The sequence below is a fragment of the Medicago truncatula genome, chromosome 3 (assembly GCF_003473485.1).
Source record: "Medicago truncatula cultivar Jemalong A17 chromosome 3, MtrunA17r5.0-ANR, whole genome shotgun sequence".
NCBI lineage: Eukaryota > Viridiplantae > Streptophyta > Magnoliopsida > Fabales > Fabaceae > Medicago > Medicago truncatula.
In genome coordinates this window covers 57,958,499-57,986,169 of record NC_053044.1, presented here as the reverse complement: position 1 = coordinate 57,986,169, position 27,671 = coordinate 57,958,499, and the positions used below count along the sequence as shown (strand labels likewise).

The 27,671-nt window shown below is 32.2% G+C and overlaps 2 protein-coding genes across 8 annotated transcripts; one reads left to right on the top strand and one right to left on the bottom strand.

The window, feature by feature from the left end:
- On the top strand, positions 1 to 8,167 carry LOC112419918 (uncharacterized). Of its 6 annotated transcripts, XM_024778150.2 has the most exons (8): positions 2 to 245; positions 366 to 464; positions 585 to 683; positions 804 to 902; positions 985 to 1,101; positions 1,405 to 1,606; positions 4,344 to 4,410; positions 5,003 to 8,167. In XM_024778150.2, the coding sequence occupies exons 1-8, from the start codon at positions 80 to 82 to the stop codon at positions 5,063 to 5,065; spliced, it is 912 nt and encodes a 303-aa protein (XP_024633918.1). In that variant the 5' UTR covers positions 2 to 79; the 3' UTR covers positions 5,066 to 8,167. The 6 variants fall into 6 exon arrangements, with proteins under 6 accessions (XP_039688135.1, XP_024633918.1, XP_039688134.1 ...); XM_039832200.1 differs by having other exon boundaries at positions 4,344 to 8,167; XM_024778153.2 differs by lacking the exon at positions 4,344 to 4,410 and having other exon boundaries at positions 3 to 245; positions 7,761 to 8,167.
- A 1,417-nt stretch (positions 8,168 to 9,584) lies between these two features.
- On the bottom strand, positions 9,585 to 12,226 carry LOC11418218 (uncharacterized). Of its 2 annotated transcripts, none has more exons than XM_024778148.2 (5): positions 11,503 to 12,226; positions 10,736 to 11,133; positions 10,399 to 10,559; positions 10,006 to 10,066; positions 9,585 to 9,927 (listed from the first exon to the last, which is right to left on the bottom strand). In XM_024778148.2, the coding sequence occupies exons 1-5, from the start codon at positions 12,116 to 12,118 to the stop codon at positions 9,877 to 9,879; spliced, it is 1,287 nt and encodes a 428-aa protein (XP_024633916.1). In that variant the 5' UTR covers positions 12,119 to 12,226; the 3' UTR covers positions 9,585 to 9,876. The 2 variants fall into 2 exon arrangements, with proteins under 2 accessions (XP_024633916.1, XP_003603927.1); XM_003603879.4 differs by having other exon boundaries at positions 10,399 to 10,586; positions 11,503 to 12,225.
- Between the last annotated feature and the right edge of the window lie 15,445 nt (positions 12,227 to 27,671).

Genomic DNA, 27,671 nt, shown 5'->3' with positions numbered 1-27,671 from the left:
AGATAACCCATAAAGGTATGTTTCATTATCTTCTTCGTTCTCTTTCTTCTTCTTCAAGAAGCTGTTAAAGTTCACGGTAATGGAGAAATTGCGGAAGCTAACCGATAAAATCTCTTTTTACGGCCCAAATCAAGTCAAGAAGAAAACTGGCGAGCAACTTCACCAGTTCTTACAGGAATCAGGGGAAAAATTTCTCCTTGAGGATGGTCAATTGATCGGAAGTGTAAATGAATTGCTTGGAAAAGGTAGTTTTTTGAATTCATATTCTATTTTAATTACTTTTCCATTTTCTATTTAATTTCAATTTTTTCTTAATAACTTGAGAATCATTCATCAATTGCTGTTGTGAATATTTGTTTTCTTAGGATACGCTGTTGTTGTCGATGTTCCATCCGAGGAGAGAGCTCAATTTTCGACTTCTCCTTCTTTTCTTGACGAGGAAGCTCAATTGAGCGGGACTGTAGGTAGTTTTTTGAATTCATATTCTATTTTAATTACTTTTCCATTTTCTATTTAATTTCAATTTTTTCTTAATAACTTGAGAATCATTCATCAATTGTTGTTGTGAATATTTGTTTTCTTAGGATACACTGTTGTTGTCGATGTTCCATCCGAGGAGAGAGCTCAATTTTCGACTTCTCCTTCTTTTCTTGACGAGGAAGCTCAATTGAGCGGGACTGTAGGTAGTTTTTCGAATTCATATTCTATTTTAATTACTTTTCCATTTTCTATTTAATTTCAATTTTTTCTTAATAACTTGAGAATCATTCATCAATTGTTGTTGTGAATATTTGTTTTCTTAGGATACACTGTTGTTGTCGATGTTCCATCCGAGGAGAGAGCTCAATTTTCGACTTCTCCTTCTTTTCTTGATGAGGAAGCTCAATTGAGCGGGACTGTAGGTAGTTTTTCGAATTCATTTAACTCTACATTTAATTCCCTTTCCATTTTCTACTGTCAATTTTTCCTCATTTATTTTCTTAGGATACACCGTTTTTGATGATGTTCCATCTAAGGAGAGAGTTAAATTTTCGACTTCTCCTTCTTTTCTCGACGAGAGCGGGACTATAAGTGATCTGCTTGAGACTGAAGAAAAGAAAGGTAGTTTTACATTCACGTAGGCTGATAGGTAAAAAAAGGATTACGCTTAACAATGTCTCATTTAATTTTATTTACACCGAGAGAGGTAGTTTTTCATGCTGCACAGTGTCTAATAGGTAAAGAATGAATATGTTTTACAATGTCTGATTTAATTTTATTTATTTTTTTCTGTTTGTGAATTTTTTTGGCATTGCTTCTGATTCAATTCACCTGAAAGATTATACTGGTTTGCTATGTTATTGTGTAGGATATATGTGTTGTTGTTTGTTTTCTTGATGGATTAATTTCTAATTTTCATTTTAGGAGATACTATTGGTGTTGAGGTTCCATCAGCCACTGAAGAAACTTCAGTTGTATCAAGAATAAAGAAATTTCATTTACACAGTCCTAGGAGGTTGGTAGTTTCACCTTTAAAGGCATATAAAGAAAACAAAATTATCAAAAGAAGAAAAGCAAAACGATGGAGTGAAGTTGAAGAAAGTACTTTGAGGAAAGCTGTAGAATTGTAAGTGCTTATTCTAACTTATTGATAGAGAAATTATGAGGAATAACTGGATTTATTGATAGAGAAATGATGAGCAAAGCTCTAAAATGGATGAAAACTGAAAAAAAGAAATGATATTCATGGATTCTGGAATACTATTATAACATTTGAAAATACAACAGAGCTATATTTTATTTACAGTTTTTCATTGTATCAATTTTATGTTGCATTTCAATGAGATGTGCATTGTGCAGTATATGAACTTATCTGGCACTTTTTACTGGCTCATATATTTTATGGTGAATCTAAATTTATTTGGCAAAAAAACACCTTTCCAAAGTTTTGGTTTACAAAGTTTATTTGAGAAATTTCAATTTCTTTCAATCACATGAACGGTTGGACAAGTTGTAAGTGGACCACTATCCTTATGTTTTGCAGTGGCAGTGTCCTTGTACTACTTTTAAGAACTTGTATTAGATTAGTTTCAGAATGATTAAGCTTCTCTTTGGTTTGGCGTTTAAATCACAATTCTCGCGTCCCAATGCCACTTTAACGTGATTTTTACAAAGCTGGAAATTCTAGCTTTAGTCTGGACGTGTATTTGGTGGCTGTCCACCGCTATTCCAAACACAACATAAGTATGTTTGAAACGGCGTTGAGTTTTTCAAAATTGCGGCAAGAAACCGTGTCAACGTGGAAGTTTGGTTTCCTAACTTCTCTATTTCCACTGCAATTACTCTTTGAGATGCACGTTTGACTGTCCCACCGCCAAACCAAACAAGTGCTAAGGCATGTGACTGGATGCACTCAGTTACATAGACCTTATAACCAAGATCAGATGGTTTAGATTTTCAGCTACTATTTTAGATATTCTTCAGAAATCATAACAGACGTTGAAATTTGGAATGTTTGCTCTTAACCAAACGGTTAAGATGTGGTTGACTGCATCACAATTCAAATATGTGAAATTTCTCATTCAAATATGTGAATTTTCTCATATATGAGTATATTTTTGTTAGCTGTACGGCTCCTTGATTATATTGAATGGACTTTATGTACCTTTATTTTTACAGTTGTCAAACACATGCAATCTCTTTGATTTATTGATGAGCCAATTATAATGTTATATGCTCAGATCACATTATGTTCTGCATGTGTAATGTGTCATATATGATTGAGTGTAGTAGGTGTGTCGTCTGTACAAAACATTATTTTAATTATAATAAAAATTTTGCCAACTTTTTCAAATGTAAAATAAGCTATGTGATGGTTTGGTTGGTGGAGAAGTGAGGTCCACGCCTGCTCTTGTATATAGCAAAGGTAGGTTTTTCTTCCTTGGTGGAGATGTGTCAAATAAAGGTTCAATAAACTTTGCTTTTCTAAATGGCTATCACTACTTAGGTCACAATTTTAGAATATTCAAACGGCTTCTCAAAGAGCCTGGGGATTAGGATGGGAGTTGTTGCCAATGCCGACTGAGTGTGAAATTAGTTTGTCTTTGTGTCATTCATACACTTCACTCTATGACAAATGAGTCACATCCTATTAGAATTAAGTAATAATACATTAATTATGTGCATTTCACTGTACTCGAGAAAAATATATATTCATTAATACTTTATGTAAGTAATTAAAGGTATACAATGGAATCAAAGTCAAACACCTCATTTTTGTTAATGTGGCAGCTTAGGTTTTGTTTGAGAGTTAAGAGGGAAAAGAAGGGAAGAATTTTGGAGAGGAGGGAAGCAAGGGAGATAAATTATTTATTCATAGAAGAGTGTCTTCTTTTCTTATTAGATTGAAATCTTATGATTAATATTTTATTTGGTTTGTGAGTATCATACTAATGCACAAAGTTTGAAATGTGATAAGGCTTACCCGAGGAACATGTTGGATCAGAGTGCTTGTGTGATGATTCATTTATAACTGAGTAACAATAATAGTCTTTCAAACGAATTGATGGTTGCCTTGGTCTTGGACCTAGTTCTTCATTTTCCATGTCACTGCTATCTGTTTCAGACATCTCATTCACTGCATCAGTGTTGTTTACTTCCTGTACCTCATTTTCAGTGTTGTTGTTCTCTAACATATCTATAATTCCAGAATTCTCAATTTCTTTGTCATCATTATGTGGCACATACTCTGAATTATCTTGCTCCATGCTTCCTTCATTTTCCATTTGAGTTTCATTTGTGAAGGTTTGCAAGCAGTTGCTAGTTATGATAGACTCCTCTTTGTTGTTGTTAAAAGGAAACCTGTCTTCAAAATAAAATTTTCTTTGTTTTCTATATCAAAGACTCTCCATCCCTTTTTCCCTTGAGGATATCCAATAAACACTCACCTTTTTGCCCTTGCATCAAATTTATCATGTGTCTTGTATCTCACATAACAGAGACATCCAAGCACTTTCAAGTGTTCATATGTTGGTGCTTTCCCAAAGAGCAATTCATATGGAGTGATACCACCATTTGCTATAGTTGGGGTGTGATTAATTAGGTGCACTGCAGCAAGTACGCATTCTCCCCAATTGTTGGGGTGCGATTAATTAGGTGCACTGCAGCAAGGTGCGATTAATTAGGTTTACAATTCAATAATACAATTGTTCTTTTCATTGAATTCAATGCTTTGTTCAAAAGGGATGAGACTTTGTGGTTAGTCTTGACCCGAATAGCTATGAGAAATAATCGAACCAGAGCTATAAATTGTGATCACTATTTTAAATTGTAGTCTACTATATTTGGCCCTTTTTCTTTTTCAGACACGGCACTGGAAATTGGACATTTATCTTGAACTCTTACTCTCATTCATTTCCTGGGAGAATTGCAGTAAGCCTAATAACTTCTAGTTATTGGTGTTTTCTTTTTCAATTTAGACTTAAACACATTTTTCACCCCTTAGCATTCAAAATTCAAAATGTAGTGAAAAAAAATTCATTTTTATTTTCTTGATTAAACACTCCATATTATATTGTGATTAAACACACCATATTGGATCTGTAACAACAGAAAAAATTAATTCCAATAACTTGAAATTGAATAAGGAAATCGTAAGTCATTAAGGATAAAGGAAAAAAGGGATGACAATTCTCTATGCTGTACAGAGTGAAATGAAAAGGGAAGAATGTAGAACCTAGAAATTCCATCAATTGATTTGTTGCGTTGTTTTATTCATTTTAATTAACTGTCATTTTTTATTTTTTAATTAAAAAAATTCTGAGCTGGCATCTTTGTGTGTTAAGTGGCATGAAACATAGGCTTCACTAAGTCAAAATTGGGATTTTGCAAGAGGGGCTAAACATGAGGGAGGACTTTGGCTATTTTTTTAATAGGGTTTAAATCGCTACATTTTCAAAGTTTTGGGGTGAAAAGTGTGTTAAAGCTTTCAATTCATGGTTTTGATATCTCAATTTTTTTCGAGGGTGATCTGAAGGACAAGTGGAGGAACATTTGCATAAAAGACAATAAGGCAACAAAATGTTAATATGTTTACTTTTGTCAAATATATAATATACTAATTGTATAGTATATGGAATCAGTTCACAGCACATTTGGAGTGTTCTTCTTAGATTGGATTTGATTGGAGTGTTCAAACTTCAAACCAGGGCCGGACCCTGGGTATGGGCCTCAATTTTTTTTATAGCCCAATACCCCCCACTAAAAAAAAAATACTCTTTCTCTGATACATACCAACGCGCGTTCCATTCCTCTCACCATCAGTGTTTCGTTTCTTCTTCTTCCTTCATGGTTCAAACGCGACTGCCGATTACTCAAACGTTTCCTCCGATTGCATCTCTCAACCAATTCGATTTCTGACCATACCATCATCATCATCGACCATCCTATTGACGTTTTCCCCTTTTCAAAACAACACTGACACTATTACTCTGTTAGGTAAATAACCTCTCTTTCGTTGATTTCTTTTACGTCCTTTCATGGAATTGGCTGATTTTTGTTGAATGTTAAAATTGCTAAATGCTGGAATAGAGATTGATATAGATTAATTTTATGAGTTCTTCAAATAGAGATTAATTTTACGAGTTTTTCAAATTGCTAAATTGGCTGATTTATGGTTTAATTTTATGAATTTTGTGGGTGACAAGTTCAAATAGAGATTAACGTTTTCCCCTTTCCAAAACAACACTGACACTGTTCTGTTTCTAATTTTATAAGTTTTTGGTTATTCTCTGTTTTAACATGTATAATTGATAATGTTGCTAATTACTAATTATATCTTAATTTTATTTTATGGTTCAACCTCAACATTGTATGTCTAATATGGTTCAACTTTGACATTGCGGAATTGCTCAAGAACAGTCAAGAATTTTAGGTTTTATACTTTTTCAATCTTCCTCTATGCCTCCTAAATTGCCTCCTAAATTTCCACCTAAGATTAGAAAGTTTGAGTCTGGTGCTGAGAAGCGTAGGAAAAAGAAAAAAGAAGCTGAGTTAATTGAATCCCAAACATGAGCTCTTGATAAATTTATTGTAAAAGAAACACAAATTCTTATTGATGATAGTTCTATTCCTATTGATGATAATGTTATTCCTGTTGATGATAATGTTGATGCTATTCCTATCGATGACAATGTTGGTATGAATGTTGATGTTGAAAATTTGAATGATAATGAAGATGATAATCAAAATGTTGATGATGTTAATGACATTCACATTAGTGTAGATATATTTGATCCTAGAAATTGGGATTCTCTCGAGTCTAAAATGATTGAGTTGGTAGCTACAAAAGGCCCTAAAAGAGATTTAAAAATTGTGACGGGTCCTAGAGATAAATTTTCTAGACGCTTTATGGCTAATTTGTATACTAGAACTTTATCAAATGGAGAGAAGTGTGATAGAGATTGACTTGTTTATTCAAAAGAGTTTGATAGATTATTTTGTTTTTGTTGTAAAGTTTTCAAAAGAGGGATTGGTAGAAGTCAAGTAGCAAACGAGGGTTTTAGTGATTGGTGTCATAGTTGGTGATAGACTTAAAGAGCATGAGACAAGCTTGGATCACATTAAGAGCATGACTACTTGGTATGAGTTGCGTCAAAGGATGAATAGTTTTCAAACTATTGATAAAACAACTCAAAGATTGATTGAGCAAGAAAGGGATCATTGGAAAGGTGTTTTAAAAAGAATTATTGCAATAGTGAAATTTCTTGCTAAACATAATTTGGCCTTTTGTGGTTCTGTAGAAAAATTAGATGAAGATAACAATGGGAACTTTTTGGGCTTAATTGATATGTTAAATGAATTTGATCCATGTGTCCAAGAACATGTTAGACGTATTACAGATGATAATCTTCAGGATAAATATCTTGGGCCTAAAATCCAAAATGAGTTAATACTTTTGCTTGCTTCTAGAATTAAAAATCAAATCATTGAAAAAATCAAGCAAGCAAAGTATTTCTCAGTGATACTTGATTTTACTCCTGATATTAGTCACCAAGAACAAATGTCTCTGATAATACGATATGTGAATGTTTCTTCAAATTTTGTTAGCATTGAGGAGTCTTTTTTAGGATTTTTGAATGTGAATGATACAACTGAACAAGGGCTTTTTGATGTTTTACAAGATGAATTGAAAAATCTTGATCTTGACATCCTTGATGTGCAAGGACAAGGTTATGATAATGGGTCAAATATGAAAGGAAAACATCAAGGTGTACAAAAGAGGTTTTTAGATATAAATCCAAGAGCCTTTTATAATCCTTGTAGTTGTCATAGTCTTAACTTGACATTGTGTGATATGGCTAACTCATGTGGTAAAGCTAAAGATTTTTTTGGAGTTGTTCAACGCATTTATACTATTTTTGCCAACTCTACTAAGAGATGGAAAATTTTGAAAGATAATTTAAAAGGGTTGACTCCAAAATCATTGTCATCCACTCGTTGGGAGAGTCATATAGAAAGTGTCAAAGCTATAAGAGCAGCAATGTCAGATTTTATTGAAGCTTTACTTGAAGTGTTAGAAAAAGATCTTGATCCTAAAATTAGAAGTGAAGCTAAATCTTTAGCAACACATGAACTTGGTGATTTTGAGTTTATAGTATCTATAATTATATGGTTTGACATATTATCAGCAATTAATTTGGTTAGCAAGCTCTTAACAGTCAGATGATATGCTTATTGATGTTGCTATGTCAAAAATAAAAGAGTTGATTTCTTTTTTTAAGAAATATAGAGAAAGTGGTTTTAAGAAGGCCTTGGATGATGCTACAGAAGTTGCTATTGAATTGAATATTGACCCAGTATTTCTTCGAAGGCGCATAATTCGAAGAAAAAGGCAGTTTGATGAGGATTTGAATACCCCGTCGGTTGAGCAATCTGAAGAAGAATCTTTTAGGGTTCATTACTTTCTTTGCCTTGTTGATCAAGTTGTTGTATCTCTTAATAAGAGATTTGAACAATTCAAACAATATGAAGCTATTTTTGATTTTTTGTTGACTTTTGACAAGTTTAAATCATTGGATAATGCGACTTTGGAGTCTTGTTGTAGTAATTTTGAGCAGGCATTGAAACATAATGAGAATTCTTATATTGATGGGAGAGAACTATATATGGAGTTAAGGTCACTAAGGGATATCTTGCCTGAAGAAGAAATGCGACCTATTGAGCTTTTAAGATTTTTGAAAGGCGCGAGTTGTTTTTCTAATACAATTGTTGCATATAGAATTTTATTGACAATTCCCGTGACAATTGCCTCCGCATAAAGAAGTTTTTCAAAGTTGAAGTTGTTGAAGTCTTATCTGAGGTCTACCATGCTACAAGAAAGACTTTAATGGCTTAGCAATGATAGCAATTGAGAGTGTTATGTTGCAAAATATACAATACGAAGAGTTGATTGATCAATTTGCGTCAGTAAATGCGAGTAGGAAGATTCGTTTTAGTTCCTAGAAGATTGATAAAGGTATTCTTCTAAACTTGTATTTATTTATTATTTATTAGAATATGGATATTTTTTGTGTTAGTTACAATGATGATAATTTCTTATGTTTACGGATTTCATTTTCAATTTAAATAGGAATGGTAATTTCGTTTTGGTGTGAATGAAGACTCGTTTTGCTGCCAGCTTTGTGGACACATGGCTTTTGGTGGTTCTGTGCAGGTTTCTACTTTCCTTTTTTGTTGTTTTGTTTTAGGCATATTAGAATTGAGTCATCTTACTTTTGTTGTTAGGTGGGTGTTTTTTTGGGAGGGCGGTTTGAGGTTCCTCATGTATATGGTAGTGATTTTTACTTTTGGGTGTACCGCATATATACGGTACCTTGTATTTATATTTTGAAAAATTTAAATAGAACATTGTTCTTTTAAAAAAAAAAATACATCTTTATTTTATTACGGGTCTCATTTCACTTCCAGCACCGAGCCTCCAGATTCGTAGGAACGGCCATGCTTCAAACGATGTTTGTTGTTTAATCACATAGAAATCAGTTAAGCTGATTGTCAAAGGGTTAAACTTAGAGGTGTGAAACCAACATTTAAAGTAGGTTTTAAAGCTATATAATAAAAACGGGATCAGGCTTTGTTTATCTTAGGGTGTGTTTGGATTGAGGGTTTAGGAAGGGAAGGGATAGTTTGTTTTTCTTTTTTTAATTACAGACTATATAACACGTTTTTCTAAAATAAATTAAGCGTGATTGAAGTATTATATAACCGTTTATCATATTAATTTACAAGTAATGAAGGATCTTATGTATGCTTGGCACATCAAAACATGTAGATTAAGATTGATAGGCATGTTGTTCAAGTGACCTAAAAATCATCTTTCTGTTCAAAACTTTTCCAGTAAATGAATATGCAGAACTTGCTAATTTACTGTATTTAATAGAATAACGAAAATATCTAATAAAGCTGCATGATTGCAGTCAATACTAACTCTAATTTGTGGTGTCTTTCAGCCTTTCAGGTAAAAACATAATAAGTCAAGGACAAACTGTAATGGCTCGCTGCTTTATCAAGGATAATGATAAGTGCACCTAAAATAAGTTAGATACATCTTTGAGGGAGGCTAAAACTAGTTTGCTTAAGTTTTGAACCTTTAAAACAAAAGTTACTTGGAATACTCCCTGCTAACGCAATATCAGACACTATTGGACTTCCTTTCATGATTGTGAAGTACAATTCTAGGGACATATACAAAAATACACCTGAACATACCTTCCAAATTCAAAAAGTAATACTATCTCAATTTGAGATCATCATTTGAACTCTATTAATATATACAGCCCTTCTGTTTGGCATGAACTGATCAGCAAAAAAAATAAAAAATAAAATACATGCATAAAATTTTCATTGGCATCCAGACCGCTTCATATTTCTCCACTTGTCTTTCAAATCAACCTGATAAACAAAATTTGATTCACATTAGAAGCATAAGCACAAAAAAACAAAATACCAATACCTTTTAACTAGACTTACTTCAGTTCTTTCGTCAAAATCATAAGAACGAAGAATTGATTTCCAGTTTCCTTCTCCAATTCTGAAAAAAAAAATGAATGAGAATATGAATTTGTAGCGAAAGTGAATTTAATTCTATCTATATTCTCAAATGAAGCATAAATAGTTAGGGTAAAATAATTTGAATAGTAAAATGGTGAGATATGTGACTGTTGAGAGATGAAACATATTCTCTTATGCATAGACACTAAAAATATCAGAATTTCACACACTATCAAATATTAAAAAATGTATGAAAAAGTAAAGGTAAAAGCAAAAGGAATGAGGAACTGACCAAAAACGAAAAAAACATTGTATCAATGAAATACACAACAAAATATTATAGTAACTTGATTGGTTAAAACAAGTACATACACTTCAATTCCGGTCTTTAGATTATCCACTTCCCATTGACTCCATTTTTTTTTCTTTCTCCTTTTCGTAATTTTTTTTGGTTCATACTCCTTCAATGGAGAAAGCTTCTTCGTCTCTGGACTGCGCAAACGAATTCTACTTGTGCCCCTTACTGTTCCTGCCTGCAATCCATCGATCGAATCATCCCACTACATAAAATAAGCAATAAAATCAAGGCATCGGAAGAACAAAAAATTACAAGCATGGTTGTTCATGAGATATTTTGTTGCAACAAACTAGTATTTTTAGAGTAAAAAGGAATCAACCAGAAATACAAAAAATTACAAAACACATTTACCTCATGAGTACGAGCAGAACTATTTGGGTTCATCAAGCTAGGATGATGGGAAGTTGCCTTCGTAAGATTTGCCTCATCATTGTTAATATTTAGGCAAGTTTGTGGGTTGGGTACATTTGCATCTTTACTCTGGTTTTCCATTTGTGGCTCCTGGTTCGTTTCTTCAATTGCCACATCAGACCTTACAATGTCCGTCATACAAATTGAATCGGGCACAGGATCGTTTGCAAATGTTTCGAACTCCACAGAATTGCATTTATTCTTTGGGGCCTCGTTAACAGGCAAAGAGTCAATTTTGCTACAGCTGGTTGATGTAGCCATTTCCTCAACAACAACAACAGTAGTAGAAGCCTTGCCTTTAAGCCTTCCATTATCTTTGTCGACTTCCATGGGAGACTCTAATATGAGAAGAAGAAAAACAAAATTTGATTAAAAGTTGTAAAAAGCAAACAAGTATTTTTGATAACTGAGAAAGTGTGAATGGGGGATTCATGGAGGAATGAAAATCAATGATATAGATTTGTCAGTCCTAACCAATGATTCATGGAGACCCTATGCATTTTGCAATGAAATTCTATCCCAAAGTATATAAGGCTCTTACTCACTTAATTGCAATTATTTACTCTTAAAAAGTGAATTAACTACCTATGAAGCACAAGCACATATAAGAATAGAACACAACACCGATAATAATTAGAGAAAATGACAAGTATGAGATATAAAGCGGTAATAAATAACAAGAAAAAGTGGGGAAAAGAAGAAATAACCATTATGGGATTGATTTTGAGCAGGAGCAGCAACAGAGTGGAGAAAGGAAGGGCCAACAAGGTTATTCCGAGCATCCACCAAAAAGCGTTGAACCTCTTTAATGGCTTTCTTTCTGGTATTAGACAATGAAGCAAGTCTGAGCATGGTTTGTGAATCAACAAGGGAATCATTGATAAGCGTTTTCCAGAGTCTCCATTTTGGAGTTAACAAATAACTTCCCTCCTCCAATTTTTGAAACCTACGGTTCCATATTCTGTCAACTGCTGCTTGGAGGTAGTTAGATGTACCACCTGCTTCAAGGTACTTAACTGTACATTCCACAGCAATGTAGAAATAAGCAGATTTCATGGCATGGCTAATAGGGTTAGGGTTTGAAGGGTCATTGCAATCAATTAGAAGTAGTTTTTCTAATACCTCGAGAAGTTCAAGCATCCATTCATCTATAGATGCTTTCGACAACAACTCATCTTCAAGGAACTTCAGCATAATCATTCTCATGTTCCTATTATTGATTTCGGTAACTGAGTAGTTTACTTTAATCAGTTCCTTAATACACTCACTATCTATACTTGATTCTCCAAGAACGAATTCCAAACACCACCCTAACCTTTCCATTTTCAAATTCCTTTCTCTTCTCTTCTAACGCTGCTGCTGTATCGATTGGAATTTCGAGAGACTGCTTTTTTAAAGCTGCACGGTTTCAATTTTCAAATACAGAGATATTATTGTGTCAGATACATTTTTTTATAATTACATTTATTATGATTACACTTTAAATAACAGTGTTTTACCCTTTTTCCTCTATAAAATTTTCTTTCTAGATTTCATCCTTGTAGTTTGAAGTTTTTTTGTTTTGAACCTTCATAAATTTTGACTGTACAGAATCGATGATATAGCAGGGGGTAAACGGAAATTTTCTCAAATTAACAAGAGGGTAAACCGAAATTCCCTTAAATTATAAGGGGAAATTTTTTTCATGAAGGTCTAAAACCAAAAAATCTTCAAATTACAAGGACGGAATCAAAAAAATATTTTACAAAGGTGAAAACCGAAAATAACTTATATTATAGGAGGTAAAACACTATTGACCCTAAAATTAATATTGATTCCATTAAATTTTGTTGAGGGTGTTTTATCATGTGGCCTACGATATATTTTCAAAAAAAAAAAAAAAAAAAGAGTTGAAACACTTTCAATTTTTTTTAATAATTGGTTCAATCAAATATGTTGTTAGATTGTGTTTAGGTGGAGCTATCAGTTTTTTTTTAGAAACTATAATTATATGTGATAGAAATGCTAGAAATATATTTTTTAACACAGTCCAGTACATTTATTTTTCTATTAGATAAAATTCAGATGATTTTCTTTATTTTTAAACATGTGATCCAGATGAATTTCATCTAACAAAAATGTAGATTTGAGATAAACTTTTAGGAAATAAAGTGTTTATAACACTCCTCGTCACTTCTACATATGTAACTCACATGAATTTCAGATAATAAAAGAGTGAGTATTAGAATTTAGATAGACTTTTTGAATTAAAATGTTTATAAAACTCATCTTTTACATATTTAAAATTTCTCAATTCAACGCTGCTTATTTGTATTATTATTTTTTGGATGGAGTAATTAAATTATCCACTCTTAAAAAAAAAATTGGACAAACTATACACTCTTAAAATTTTAGTGACCAACCTACAAATTCTTAAAATGTAATGATAATTTCTTGGGATTAATTTGCAATTTTATGATCATTTATATGGACCAATTTGCAATTTTTGGAAATTTAAAAGGACCAATTAGCAGTTTTTGAACATTGATAAGGACATGTTTGCAATTTTTTGAAATAACAGGAAACAACAAAATTATGCAAATTACAGGGAAATTAAACTTTTTGACAAAACTATGAGATCAAAGCAATTTTGATCTATAATAACAACATGGATATCAAAATTGTGCAGAGGAATTAAACTTTTAATGATACCATGAAGTTATGGGAATAGTGGTGGTTGAACTACAAAAACAGACTTGAGTTACTGATAACAAACTTGATTGTATATTTATATTGGGAGGCAGACAACGAAAGTGATATATTTACTCTCAGACGTGTCATGGTGCGATATCACCTGAATAAAAAAAGACTTGCACTTAGTTTCATTCAATTTGAAGAAGTCGTGTGATAGAATGCTTAGAGAGATTTTGTGGAAAGCCTTAAAGAAGAAACTAACCAAAATTGCTTATATTCAAGCTATTAAGGATATGTGTAAGAGGGTTGCGGACATTTTTCTCATAACAATAAGATTGCATCAAGAGTCAATCCCATACCAATATATTTTTTACTATAGTCTTGGATGCACGAACACATCCAAGAACTAACACCAAGATGTATTTTTTTCCTCCAATTGATTAGTTTTGCTTGGAAAATTGGGGGAAGAATCGAATTGAAGGTTGGAGACACCATGAGAAGCATTATAGATATTGACATTTGCCTCAATAAATGCAAGACATAATATATGAAATATTATATTAATAAAGGATGAATTATTTCTATCTTAAAAATGAAAGTTGGAGAGATCATATCAGATCATAAGTTGTATTGTATAAATAAATCAAATGTATTATTTATACCTTAGTATGATTAAGAATCGAAAAATTTACATATTTAAACAATGTATTATATCAAAGATGAATTTTTCTGAAAATTTTAAATTAAACACATACATATTTCAGAATTTTTTTACATCCCATCAATTATTGAGACTCACGAATGTATTAAAAAATTGTAGACTAAACCGACTTTTCATGTACAATTTCCATCAAAAAAGCATATATCATGTCATTCATGACAATTTTTCAAACCAAGCTCAGTAGGTAGTACAGAGCCCTAGTTGGATGGAAATGTCTATGGAAAAAATTACTTTTTCTTTTAATAACTATGTAAAAAATTACTTGGTGCGGAGCTGACAAACATATACTACATTTAAAAAAAACATAAGGGTTAAATATTTCTGATTTTTATTAATATACCAACTTTTTATTTTAATTCCTCTAAATTTTTCTTTAATTTTTAGTTTATACAAAATTTTCAATCAGTACTTTTAGTCTCTATTTTTAAGTTTTTTTTTTATTTTTTAATAAAATTATACAAAAATATATAGAATATTGTAAAATTTACACACAAAAAAAAAAAGATTGATTTTCCCATTTGACAATTTTTTTTGAAGGACCCATTTTACAATTGTTATGTTAATTTGTGTTAGTGGCTTAAAGCAAATTCAGTTTCGGTGGAAAGGAAATTGCAAGTTAGCCTTTACCATCCTGCTTGTTTTCTAAACATGTTGTTTGTAAGTAACAGGTGAAAATCCACATCATGAAAATACACATTTGGATCCTATTTTGCTATTCAAGTCAAACCATGGTAGTATGAAAGTTAGATAACTTTTCTGTCTAAGTTATGTCCAGAATAATTAATGAAAAGAATTTAAAATAATAGGCAAAGCATGCTAGATTAGTAAGGGCGATTCAAATTGGAACTAAACAAAATATGAATATGTGATTAAGACATATAGATGATTAATAAATTAGATAACTGCAAGCAACATGTTTTGGCTACTAGAAGCATTAATTATTGATCTAGATATGATGTTAGTAATGCTTAGACATAAGATACAAATGTGTATTATTACAAGTTTGTGGAAATCACATCTAAATAGTGAAAAATTATAATTACTAAAATTACTAGATGAGTTTATAAGACTAGACAGTGTCACGGTAATGCGGGGTAGAATTAGAAGCTAAGATAATTCTCCGAGCACAGAGGAAAGTCTTAGGTGTCCGTTACGATGTAGGCAGACAGTGAGGTGTCACTTGCAAAACTTTTATAGCATACTATACCGGCAGAACGAATAACATTGGGTAACCCACACCCAAGTGTTTCGACAGACGTAAGAAAGTGTGTTCATGTAGTTAGTTAGTTAAAGACAAAGCATGTTTGATAAGGAATAAGTTTATGTTGATTTACCAAGGGCAATTATATAATAAAATAAAAGTATTGTATCGTATATTATATTATGATATAAATTTTCAATGTAGCATGTTATGTTTTATCCCGAATCTGGGAACTCACTGAGACTGTAGCGTCTCATCCCATTTCGTCGTTTGTTTTTAGGTTTAAGCCATTATAAAGTAGCGGAAACCTGATAGCAGGTGGCTCAATGGATCTTGGAGAGGCTCTGATACCATCTTAGAAATCGTGGTTGGGCCTAACACAACCCCACAAAACCGGCTTGTGAGGTGAGGATTTCCCCCACTTATAAACACATTGTCAGGCCATGTCCTATCCGATATAGGACTCTTAACAGTAGTTGAAGCCGGATCAAAGTGTCTAGTTTTAGGATTCCTCAATTGTATTAAATCTTGGGTTAATAGGTCTTTACCCCCTGTAATATAGGTCACTTTTGGTTTTGCCCCCTATAAAAAAAAAATTTGGATTCGGTCCTTGTAAAATTTTTTTGTTTTGGAAAACCCCCTAGACCAGCTGACTGTGCATTTTTGCTGATGTGGCATGCTGTGTCACCTTTTTTGGATGACGTGGCGCGCTGACTGTATAATTTTTTTGATTTTTTTATGGGTACACGTGGCATTAATGATTTTTTTTTAAAAAAATTCTTAAAAAATTTAAAAAAACTAAAAAATATTATAAAAAAATGAAATAAATTCTAGAAAAATAAAAATATTAATAAAAATGATTAAAAAAACGAAAACAATTATAGAAAAATTAATAAAAATCTGGTAAATGAAAAAATCTAGAAAATTTAGTAAAAAAAATTCTGGAATAATTTAAAAAATCTGGTAAAATGAAAAAAAAATAGAAAATATGGAAAAATTAATATATTTCAAAAAATCATATTTCCGTATTATTTTCAATAGAGGAAAAATTTAAAAATTCATATTTTTTTTTTCGAAATTAAGAAGTTTTATTTTATAAAAAAATAAAAAATTCAGCAACTTAAAATATTTCAAAATTTATGAATCTATTAAGAATAGAATTAAAAATGAAAGTTCAGATTTTTCTTTCGAAATTAAAAAGTTTGTGTTTTTATTTTTTATACAGAAAATCAAAATATTGAAAGTATATTCATAATTAAAAAAACATAAGATTAGATCATGAAGAATAGAATTTCTATATATATTAATTTTTTTTATAGAATTTCTATTTTTTATAATTTTAATTTAATTCAGTTTTTTTTAATATTTTTTTTGAAAATTTCGATATATATTAATTTTTTTTATTTTTCCAGATTTTTTTTATTAAATTTCCTAGAATTTTAAAAATTTTCCAGATTTTTTTCATTTTTATTTATTTTTCCATAATTATTTTCGTTTTTTAATCATTTTTATTTTTCCAGAATTTATTTTATTTTTATAATATTTTTTCGTTTTTTAAATATTTTTTTAAAAAAAAAATCATAAATGCCACGTGTACCCCATAAAAAAATAAAAATAAAAATAATTATACAGTCAGCGCGCCACGTCATCCAAAAAAGGTGACACATCATGCCACATTAGCAAAAATGCATAGTTAGCTGGTCTAGGGGGGTTTTCCAAAACAAAAAAAAAATTACAATGACCAAAATAAAATAAAAAATTACAGGGGACAAAACCAAAAGTGACCTATATTACAGGGGTAAAGGTCTATTAACCCTTAAATATTTTATGTTTTACAAAAAAGATGTCAAATTGTATTAAGTTATATATATTATTTCAAAACCTTGTAGATTGGATTAATTCTGCTATGAAAAAAAATTAATTGAAATTTATGCTTTTAAAAACTTCAGTTTTTACATTACCACTTTCACCAAAATTAATTATTTGTTTACGTGACTGAAAAAGGAAAGGTGAACTTGTAACCAACAAGAAAATAAGAGAAATTGTTGAAATGATAGTAAATTGTCTGAAATGTAAATAGGACATGAAGATAAAATGGCTAGAAAATTAAAGACGTTACAAGAAACAATTTAACACTAGGAAAAGAAACCAAACATGGAATCTAATGCCGACAAAAAATACTTTCAAGGACATTTTGTGTTGAATTTCTCTCCTAGGGTTCTGCTGGTGTCGCCCCAGTTGTGAGAACTTGTTCTTCGATCAGATTGTTTCACAATCTTGATCGCTATTCTATATTGCCCTAGTGGCCTGGCTGGTTAGTTTTTGGTTTCAAATTCCTTGTATACCAATTTTGTTAGCTTCTAAAGAATTGTGTTTTCAATTGCAATATGTGAGAATTGTGTGACTCATGATTACATGGTAGTTGGATAGAGTGGTGGGTAATTCTTGAATTAAATTGACATGGTAGTGGAATTTAATTTACGGTTCACATTGTTTGGGTTGTAGGGCTGATTTCAAAACCTGCTTCGAAAAAGAATTAGGTATGAATACTAATAGTGATGGGGAATATTGCAATGGTACTAGTTAATAATCCTTGGTGTGATGAATATGTTTTATTGGCGGAACCTGATGCTCAGGCCTACCAAGGCAAATGAGTCTCATTGGATGGAATTGACGGGGTTTGGGGTAGCCCAAGCGCAATTCTTGATTTAAAGTACATAGTTCGGCACTTTAATCCGGACCCTATTATTTTTAAGTGAGACATTAGTCCATCGTAATAAAATTGAAGCTCTACGTTACGTGCTTGATTTTGATTTTTGTTTTTCTGTTGATTGTACTGGTAGAAGTGGTGGCCTTGCATTATTTTGGCGTGCCTCTTTTAACTGTCAGATTGCAAATTGCTCAAATAATCATATTTCTGTTGACGTTGTTGATTCCGTTCATGGTGTTTGGAGGTTCATTGGCTACTACGGGTACCCTGAAGGGGGACATAGGCGAGCAGCGTGGGATTTCCTTAAATTTCTGGCTAATCAGTTTGCAGGACCTTGGTGTATCATGGGTGATTTTAACGACATTATGGATGCAAGTAAAAAAAGAGGAAGGAACCTTCGGTCTAATTGGTTGATTAGTGGTTTCAGGCAAGCGGTTCTTGATTCAGGTTTGGTGGACGTTCCGGTGGAGGGGTATCCGTTTACGTGGTTCAAAAGTTCAGGTACGTTGCGTGCGGTGGAAGAACATCTTGACAGAGCTTTAGCTAATACAGGCTGGTCCAATATTTTCCCCACAGCCACGTTGGAGAATTTGGCAGCCCCGTCTTCGGACCACTATCCCATTTTGTTAAATAGATGTCCTGTGCATCGGCCTCATATGCATAAACATAGCTTTCGTTATGAGAATGCTTGGTACCCGTAACTAGGCTTCAAAGAGCTTGTGACTGATGCCTGGCATATGCATTCAACAAATACAGTTGTACCTAAATTATCTTCTTGTGCGGCAGACATGGTGGTTTGGAGTAGAGATCATTGTAACAAATTGAAGGCCGATATTGAAGAATGTAGGAGGAAAATTCAATCTTTTCGTCTGAATAGTTATGGTCCTAGTCAAGAGAAGGTCGTGAGTCTTAGGAAGAAGATGTGCAGATTGCTTTCTCAATAGGATTCTTATTGGCGGCAACGGGCGAAAACTCATTGGTATAGAAACGGAGACCGAAATATGAAATTCTTTCACGCTTCTGCTACCGCTAGAAAGAAGGTCAATCGTATTTTTATCTCTTGAGGATGATTCAGGTAACAAGATTTTAGATAGCCAAGGAATGTGCAATGTTGCAAAAAATTATTTCTTGAATTTGTTCAAAAAAAAAATAATGTTGTGGCTCCAATTATTCAAGTTATTCGTCAATCTGTGTCTTAGGATGATAATGTGATGCTCACCGCGCCATTCACTAAGGAGGAGTTTCGAGAGGCAATGTTTTCTATGAATCTGGATAAGTGTCCCGGTCCCGATGGCTATAATCCGGGGTTCTACCAACAATTCTGGAACTTGTGTAATGATGAGATTTTCAAGGAGTGTTGTGTGTGGCTTGATAGAGGTTATTTTCCACCTGATTTAAATATGACAAACATAGCTCTCATTCCGAAAGGAAATTCTCAGGCGTCTATGAAAGATTGGCGCCCCATTGCTCTTTGTAACGTGTTGTATAAACTTATTTCTAAGGTGATTGCAAATCGACTCAAATTAGTTCTTCATAAATGTGTGTCAGATAACCAATCAGCGTTTGTTCCTAATATATCCATTTTGGACAACGCGATGGTGGCTATTGAGGTTATCCATTTTATGAAGACGAAAACTTGAGGCAATGATAAGTCCGTCGCTCTAAAGCTCGATATCAGTAAAGCTTATGATAGGATGAATTGGGAATTTCTGAAGGAGGTGATGATTAAGATGGGTTTCAATCAGAAGTGGCTTCAGTGGATGGTTATGTGTATTGAATCTGTTGACTATAGTGTTCTTGTCAATGGGGAACATGTTGGACCAGTTATACCGGGGCGAGGTCTCAGACAAGGGGATCCTCTTTCCCTGTATCTTTTCATCATTTGTGCAGAAGGTCTTTCATCTTTAATTCGACATGCTGAGGAGTGTGGAACCATTTATGGTACTAGCATTTGTCGACAAGCACCCCCAGTTTCTCATCTTCTGTTTGCAGACGACAACTTTCTCTTTTTTAAGGCGGAGGAAAATCAGGCTCAAGTTATGAAGAACATTCTTAATGTGTATGAGGTTGCATCCGGTCAAGCAATTAGCTTACCGAAGTCATAAATTTTCTATAGTAGGAATGTGTCTGATGAGTTGAAGCATAATATCACCACCATTTTAGCGGTCAAAGCTGTCTTGGGTACCGGTAAGTATTTAGGAATGTCGTCTATGATTGGAAGAGATAGGACAACCACTTTCGCCTATATTAAGGACCGTGTGTGGCAACGCATTAATTCTTGGAGTAGTAAGTGCCTCTCTAAGGCAGGGCGTGAAGTTATGATCAAGTCGGTTCTCCAAGCCATTCCTTCCTATGTTATGAGTCTTTTTCAGTTACCTTCCACATTGATTACTTCTATCGAGAGAATGATTAATTCATTTTGGTGGGGTCATGGCAGAAATACTCGTAGAGGCATTAATTGGTTGAGTTGGGAAAAGCTATCGATTCATAAAATCCATGGGGGTTTGGGATTCAAGGACTTATCGGCTTTCAACCTTGCGATGTTGGGCAAGCAAGGGTGGAAATTCCTAACAGAGCCTCACTCTTTAGTTTCTCGTATTTTTAAAGCTCGGTACTTCCCCTCTAAATCCTATCTTGATGCCACTGTTGGTCATAATCCGAGTTTTGTTTGGCGTAGTATCTTACGCGCTCGTTTCATTGTGCGAGGTGGGGCAAGGTGGACTATTGGTTCTGGTGCGAATATACCTATTCTTGACGCCTCCTGGCTGTCTCATGGAGATTGTATTGATGGAAATATTACCGGAAGCCATTATGTTCAGGATTTTAAGGTTCAAAGTCTATTGTTTGACCATCGTAAAGGCTGGAATGTTCCTCTGATCCGACAGGTTTTCAGTGATGATGTGGCTGATCGCATTTTGAATATGCCACTGTTCGAACAAGTTCAACACGATCGTTTGATTTGGAAGGCGGAGATTAATGGTTGTTACTCGGTAAAGAGTGCGTATAAATTATGTGTTGAAGAACTAATCGACATTTCTCATCTTCATCGTCCCGACAATTGGAAGGATATTTGGCGGCTTAAGGTTCCTCCAAAAATTAAGCATCTGTTATGGCGTATGTGTAGGGGTTGTCTACCAACCTGCATCAGATTGCAAGACAAGGGTGTGTCGTGTCCGACGATGTGTGCTAGTTGCAATTCTAATTATGAGGATCTGAACCACATTTTCTTTGAATGTCCTTTTGCAATTCATGTTTGGAAGTCAGCTTGGATGTGGTTTGATGTCCAACATGCAGCTATGCAAACCGATTCTACTGTTGATGCCATTTTCTATTTGCTTCGTAACTTGTCCGTGAAACTTAATCAACGTTTTGTTGCATTATGTTGGAGTTTGTGGAAGCACAGAAACCTTAAAATTTGGGAGGATGTTACCGAGGTTAGTGCTGTAGTTGTTGACAGAGCTCGAGCGTTAATTAACAAATGGCGGGAAGCTAACGCACCGCAACTGAACGCGCATTCTGCTACAGTTCAGCAGCGCATGTCACATCAAGTTGTTGGCCAGCAGCTGCCTTCTGTCATGGTTCAGCATAACATATTGCAGCAACAGAATGCCCATATAAGCACTGCTGTTCAGCAGTGGAAACCGCCAAGTCTCGGGAGGTCTAAGTGTAACGTTAACGCAGCTTTTTCTGAACAATTTCAAAGGACAGGTATAGGGGTTTGTTTACGGGATGATACCAGAACTTTTGTGTTAGCCAAAGTACTGCAATTTGATTATCTTTACCCGTGGCTGTTGGCGAAGCTTTGGGCCTTTTTCATGCTATTAAATGGATGCAAGATATGCACTTTAATAATGTTGATTTTGAGCTCGATTCGAAGGTTACAAGGGATGCTTTCCATTCACGTCATACAAACAATAAAGAATTTGGAAGCATTATGAAGGATTGTAGGGAGATGTTCTCTGCACATTTTACAAACTCCATGGTGGAGTTTATTAGGCGACAAGCGAATGCGGCGGCTCATGCCTTGGCAAGAGAAGTTATTTCCTTAGCTAGTTCCACCATTTATTAAGTTATCCCCAGTTGTATTGAATCTATTATTATTAATCAAATGCTATAAGCACATTTCTCTCCAAAAAAAAATTGGACTCAAAAGATATAAAAAAAAAGCGAAGGATTAAAAAGATAATTGCATTGGTTAAACCCTAAGATAATTAAACTAGAAAAAAAATACTTGCATTCCAAAAAAACAAAAACTTAAAAAATATACTTAGTTTCTTAGAGCTTGAATCATTCTTCTTTTTAGAGTATGTTTTATGATATATTATATCATATAAAATAATAGTTAGGGCCGTCTCTATAAAACTGGAGGCTCGGCTCTCATTGTAAAAATAGTTCTTTAATAAAAAAATGCACAATTTTTTTAAAGATTAATCTTCTATTTAAATTGAAAATAACACTCATATAATGATTATTAGCTACCAAAATCAAAATTAGCAATTAGTTTTACTAAAGACGTGTTTTTTTAACTTAGAAATAAAAACATTTTTTTGAGTGGATGGGAGGATATTGAACAATAATTTTTTAGACACATCGTTTTGGGAGGCCCAGCTCGATTGAGTATTTTGCACTCTCCAAAGAACGGCCCTGATCCAAGTAATATAATATGAGTAAATAGGCAAAAACCCCCCTGAAATTGTAGCTTTCGTCAAAAACCCCCCTGATTTTTAGGAAACTTCAAAAAACCCCCTGAAATTGACAAACGTTAGTCAATTACCCCCCTCCGTTTGTTTTGGCTGTTAAATGACTTTTTTTTTTTTTTTTTTTTTGCTTTCTTCATCTTCTTCCTTCCACTTTTTTCATCATCTTCATGAATATTTATAAAAAAATCCAGAAAAAAATTAAGAAACAACAACCATTAACAACATCATCATCATCTCATTACAAGCTTCTCTTGTTTGTTGCTCATTGTTGTTATCCAAAAGGGTCGTAGCAGAAAGATCAAGAGACAATTGATGATGATCATTGTTGTTGATAATCTCATCGCTGCTCCAAAAAGGAAATCCATTTGAATGAGGGTTAAAAAGTGATTGATTATGAAGAGGAGACATGAGTGATGATGGAACAATAACATCATGAGAATGAGAAGAAACGTTGATGTTGATGTTGGTGTTCATGCTATTCATCATAACCCTTGTTCTTTTTCCAACAAGTTCATGATCTTTTCTGTTATTCTTTCTGTTGTTGATGAATTCCAAAGGGTTGTAGTTGATTAATTCAAGAAGGTAACAAACAAGAGAGAGAGAGAATCATTAGAAAGTGTGTGATGTTGATGATGATGTTGTTGTTTCTTAAATTTTTTCTGGATTTTTTTATGAATGTTGATGAAGATGATGAAAAAAGTGGAAGGAAGAAGAAGAAGAAAGCAAAAAGAAATTAAAAAATAGTCACTTAACAGCCAAAACAAACGGAAGGGGGGTAATTGACTAACGTTTGATAATTTCATGGGGGTTTTTGAAGTTTCTTAAAAATCAGGGGGGTTTTTGACGAAAGTTACAATTTCAGGGGGGTTTTTGCCTATTCACTCAATATAATATATATTATTGAAAGTTGAAAAATGAAAATAACAATAATAATTATTAAGTTGGAAACTTCACGTTATACACAAGCAAAGTTGGCAAAGAGATGCAGATATCTATCGATATATAGTTGAAAACTGGAAGTTTGTTGTTGGGAAAGGGACTTTTGCCGCAGACATTCGGGCTAAGACAACAAAGTGGTGCACCTCAACATTGAATAACTCTGCGTGTAGCATGTCACTAATCTCAAATATATATGTTTTCTTTAGATCCATTCAAACTTTTATTACTTTACAACAATATTCATTTTGGTAGATAATAGTTGACGTTGTAGCTTGATGTATGAATCAGTCTATTACTTTAACATTTTAATGCTTATATAATTTTTGTGAATTCTTTGAAGATATTTACTTAAACCGGTAGTTTATAACAATAATATTTTCAAAGTCAGTTTAGTTGTAATTTACTTATTTATTAGAAAAAAAAAGACCAGTTGATTCATTTGAATGAGCCACTAACCAATAAATAATACTTTATATAGTACCAAGTGAATCGAATATGATCACTTACACTTAATTGCCAATATATATTACAGTACAACTCCTTGCACGTGTTGTCACTGTTGACATAGGAGTATTTTATAAAAGATTCAATCAAATCATCAAGTTACAGCCTACCTATTTTATTTGGTCATGATTAATTAACTTGATTGCTCTCTTTCAATGATTTCACAGAAGAGAAGTCAGTAGTTGAATATTCAATGTTCAACCAAAAATGTCTTCAATCACATATTCGTTTGACCAAAAAAATTGATCCATACAACTACTATTACTTTCTCAAATTGACGTTTTCTTGTAATTTTCAACGTGAGAGTTTGTAAAAAAGGAATTAATACATTTTTTTTAATGAAAAAGGAATAACCACAATATTTTTTTTAACAATCAAAAATGGAATTATATTAATCAAAACACAAAAATCTCAATAGCACAAGGCGTGCTACTGAAGTTCCTCAAGAAACAATGTATCCGACAGTTTGTACAACACGAACAACCAACTAGCCAATACCCAAACATTGGAAAGGGCTTGACCACCACCTATCAGTACCTAACGAAAATGTAACTTTTTTAGCTTTCAACCAACTTAAAGACAAATATTTTACTTTATCTAACAACTTAGGCATAGGAGTGTAATAGAATTGTTGAACAACCTGTTATTACGTTCAGTCCATAACACCCAGGCACAAAGAAGTCAAATGAGCTGAAGAAAAGACTGTCTAGCCTTACTACGACCTGTTGAATGAACAAACTGGACAAAATGATCAGACAATACATTAGAGTCTACTCCAAAAAAGCCAATCCAATCGCGAACCATTGGCCATAAAGAAGCAAAGGTAGAATAAGATAAAAACAAGTGTTGTGTCGATTCTGAAGCACCAAAACCAGCACCGATAGGAATAACCACAATATATGTCTACAATATTATTTTTTTTTTGAAAAAAAATGTCTACAATAATTTTCTGATAGAATATGTCTACATAATTGATAATATATAGTCATTTTAATATATGAACGTGTATCGAATAACCATAATAATCTTTCTTACGTTAAAATATTTCGTTAATATTGTTATATTAATCATTCAATATATTTATTATTATTATGTTAGTTTTTATAAGTACTTACTTACAATCATATTAGTCCCTATTCAAAAATAATTAATTTCAACATTTATTTTAGCATCATGAAATATTTTGACTAATAAAATGTATAATCATGAATTATTTTTAAATTTCGTCATATTGAAAGACTATTGTGATTACTTATTACACGTTGGAACTAAAATGACCACCACTCATTATATTATTCTTATTACTTTTAACTTTCTAACACTAACAACTGATTACCTTATACAGAGAGTAAAAAAGATCTTACCCAGAAGAAGAAGAAAAAAAAAAAGGTCTTACACAGCAATGTTGATAAAGATATTATTGAACAAATAACAATTAATGCTTTATAGATTTATATATTAAAGACAATTTAGTTGACCCAATTATTTCAAATTTTCAATATACAATATCGATGCATATTCCTTCAAAAAAAAATAAAATATCGATGCATATGATATGGATAAGAAATAATAAAGAATTTTTTTCTAAAAAATTACTTACTGTGTGAAAGTTGCAACAAAATTATTTTTACCTTTTCTTTTAAATATCTATTTAACGTGTTTTTTTCCTTCTTCTTCCGTAGTAGAAGTAGTGGAACTATGATATTAGTAGCGTATATTAATAGGAGGATACAAGGATGACTATTTGACTGAAGTAAAAAATTTAATGAATATATATATATTTTTTTTGGTAACCAGGTTTAAACCCCAACCTTACATATATTATGTATTGTCTCTATCAACTAAATTAAGACAATCAATGAATATAATGATAAAGAAGAAAGAGTTAAAAAAATCTACCTTAATAATAATAATAATAATAATAAAAGCATACCTTAATAAAAAAAAAAACATACCTTAATCAATTAATAATTTATTCTTTAAATATCCCATCTGCTAGCTGTACTTGTTTAAAAAGGGTTTCTTTACTTAGCAAATAAAAAGTTTAAAAATATTTGGGTTATATATTTTTTTTTTTTTTTGGTCAAGATTTGGGTTATATATTATTAAATATAAAAATGGAATGTTTACAAATATACAAATGTACTTTTTAATAGAAAAAAAATATAAATGTTTAAAAGTATCCAATTATTTTATGACATATCACATTTTAATATTAATTTATTTAAAAATAAAAGCACATTTTTACGTCAAGGTCCAATATCCAACCAAACTTTAAAGTACTTAATAATTTACCTTATAGAAAAATGAATTCTTGTAAGAAAAAAATAATGAATTAAACTTTTTAAAAAACTTCCAATTTTTATCCGAATTTCAAAAGATAGGTTAACAATTAATATTAGAGTTTTTCTATTCACACCCTATATATTTTTGATTACACCTAAATTTTTTTAAAAGTTTTTTATAATATCAAAATTGTCCTTTTATATAAATTTTCTTAAAATCTTGATTTTATTTATTGTCACTGAGTTTTACCCTCTTTCACCCACAAACGATCAAATAATATGATGTTCAATCAATTTCTATGGAAGAATAGTGAATCCAAATATCTTTCATCCATACTCGATTGCATATAAGTAAATGAATTTCTTCTTCTTTTTCAATAATGCTAGTTTCAATTTTTTCTTCTTCTTCAACTCAAATGTACGACGATTTCAATTTGCATTGTTGGGGTTAACTTAAACTCAGTTTACATGACATGCTTAAATTGAGTTTACATGTACATATTTAAAATAAGAGATTGCGTAGAATCATTGAACAAGGTTGATATGTACACTTAAACACAGTTTACATAACCTACTTAAACTAAGTTTACATGACATACTTAAACTGAGTTTAAGTATGTACACTTAAACTCAGTTTACATGACTTACTTAAACTAAGTTTACATGACCTACTTAAACTAAATTTACATGACCTACTTAAACCGAGTTTAAGAAAAATGGGTTTTGGGGTGTAACCAAGAGAGAAGGAAGAAACTTTTTAAAAATCAAATTTTATGAAAGGGTAATTTTATCATTTTAGGATGTAACCATAACTATATGGGGTGTAGTTAGAAAAAGTCTTAATATTATTATATGAAAATTTGTTTAAAGTATGATCAAAATAACAAAAAAGTCAATCCAAAATCTCCTATTTTCTTTATATATGTAGTAGTATAAATTAGAACCAATTAAAAAGATGAGAGACATTGACCTTGTTATGTGAAGTTTTTACACTTCATGATAAACATTTGTATGCAATTTTTCTACAGCAAAAGATAAAATAAAATAAATATGCAAGTTTTCGTAAGCTATCTCAAATAACTTACGAAATAAGCTTATAAACAATGCCATAAGCTACTCACTCTGTTTATATATTTAAGCAAC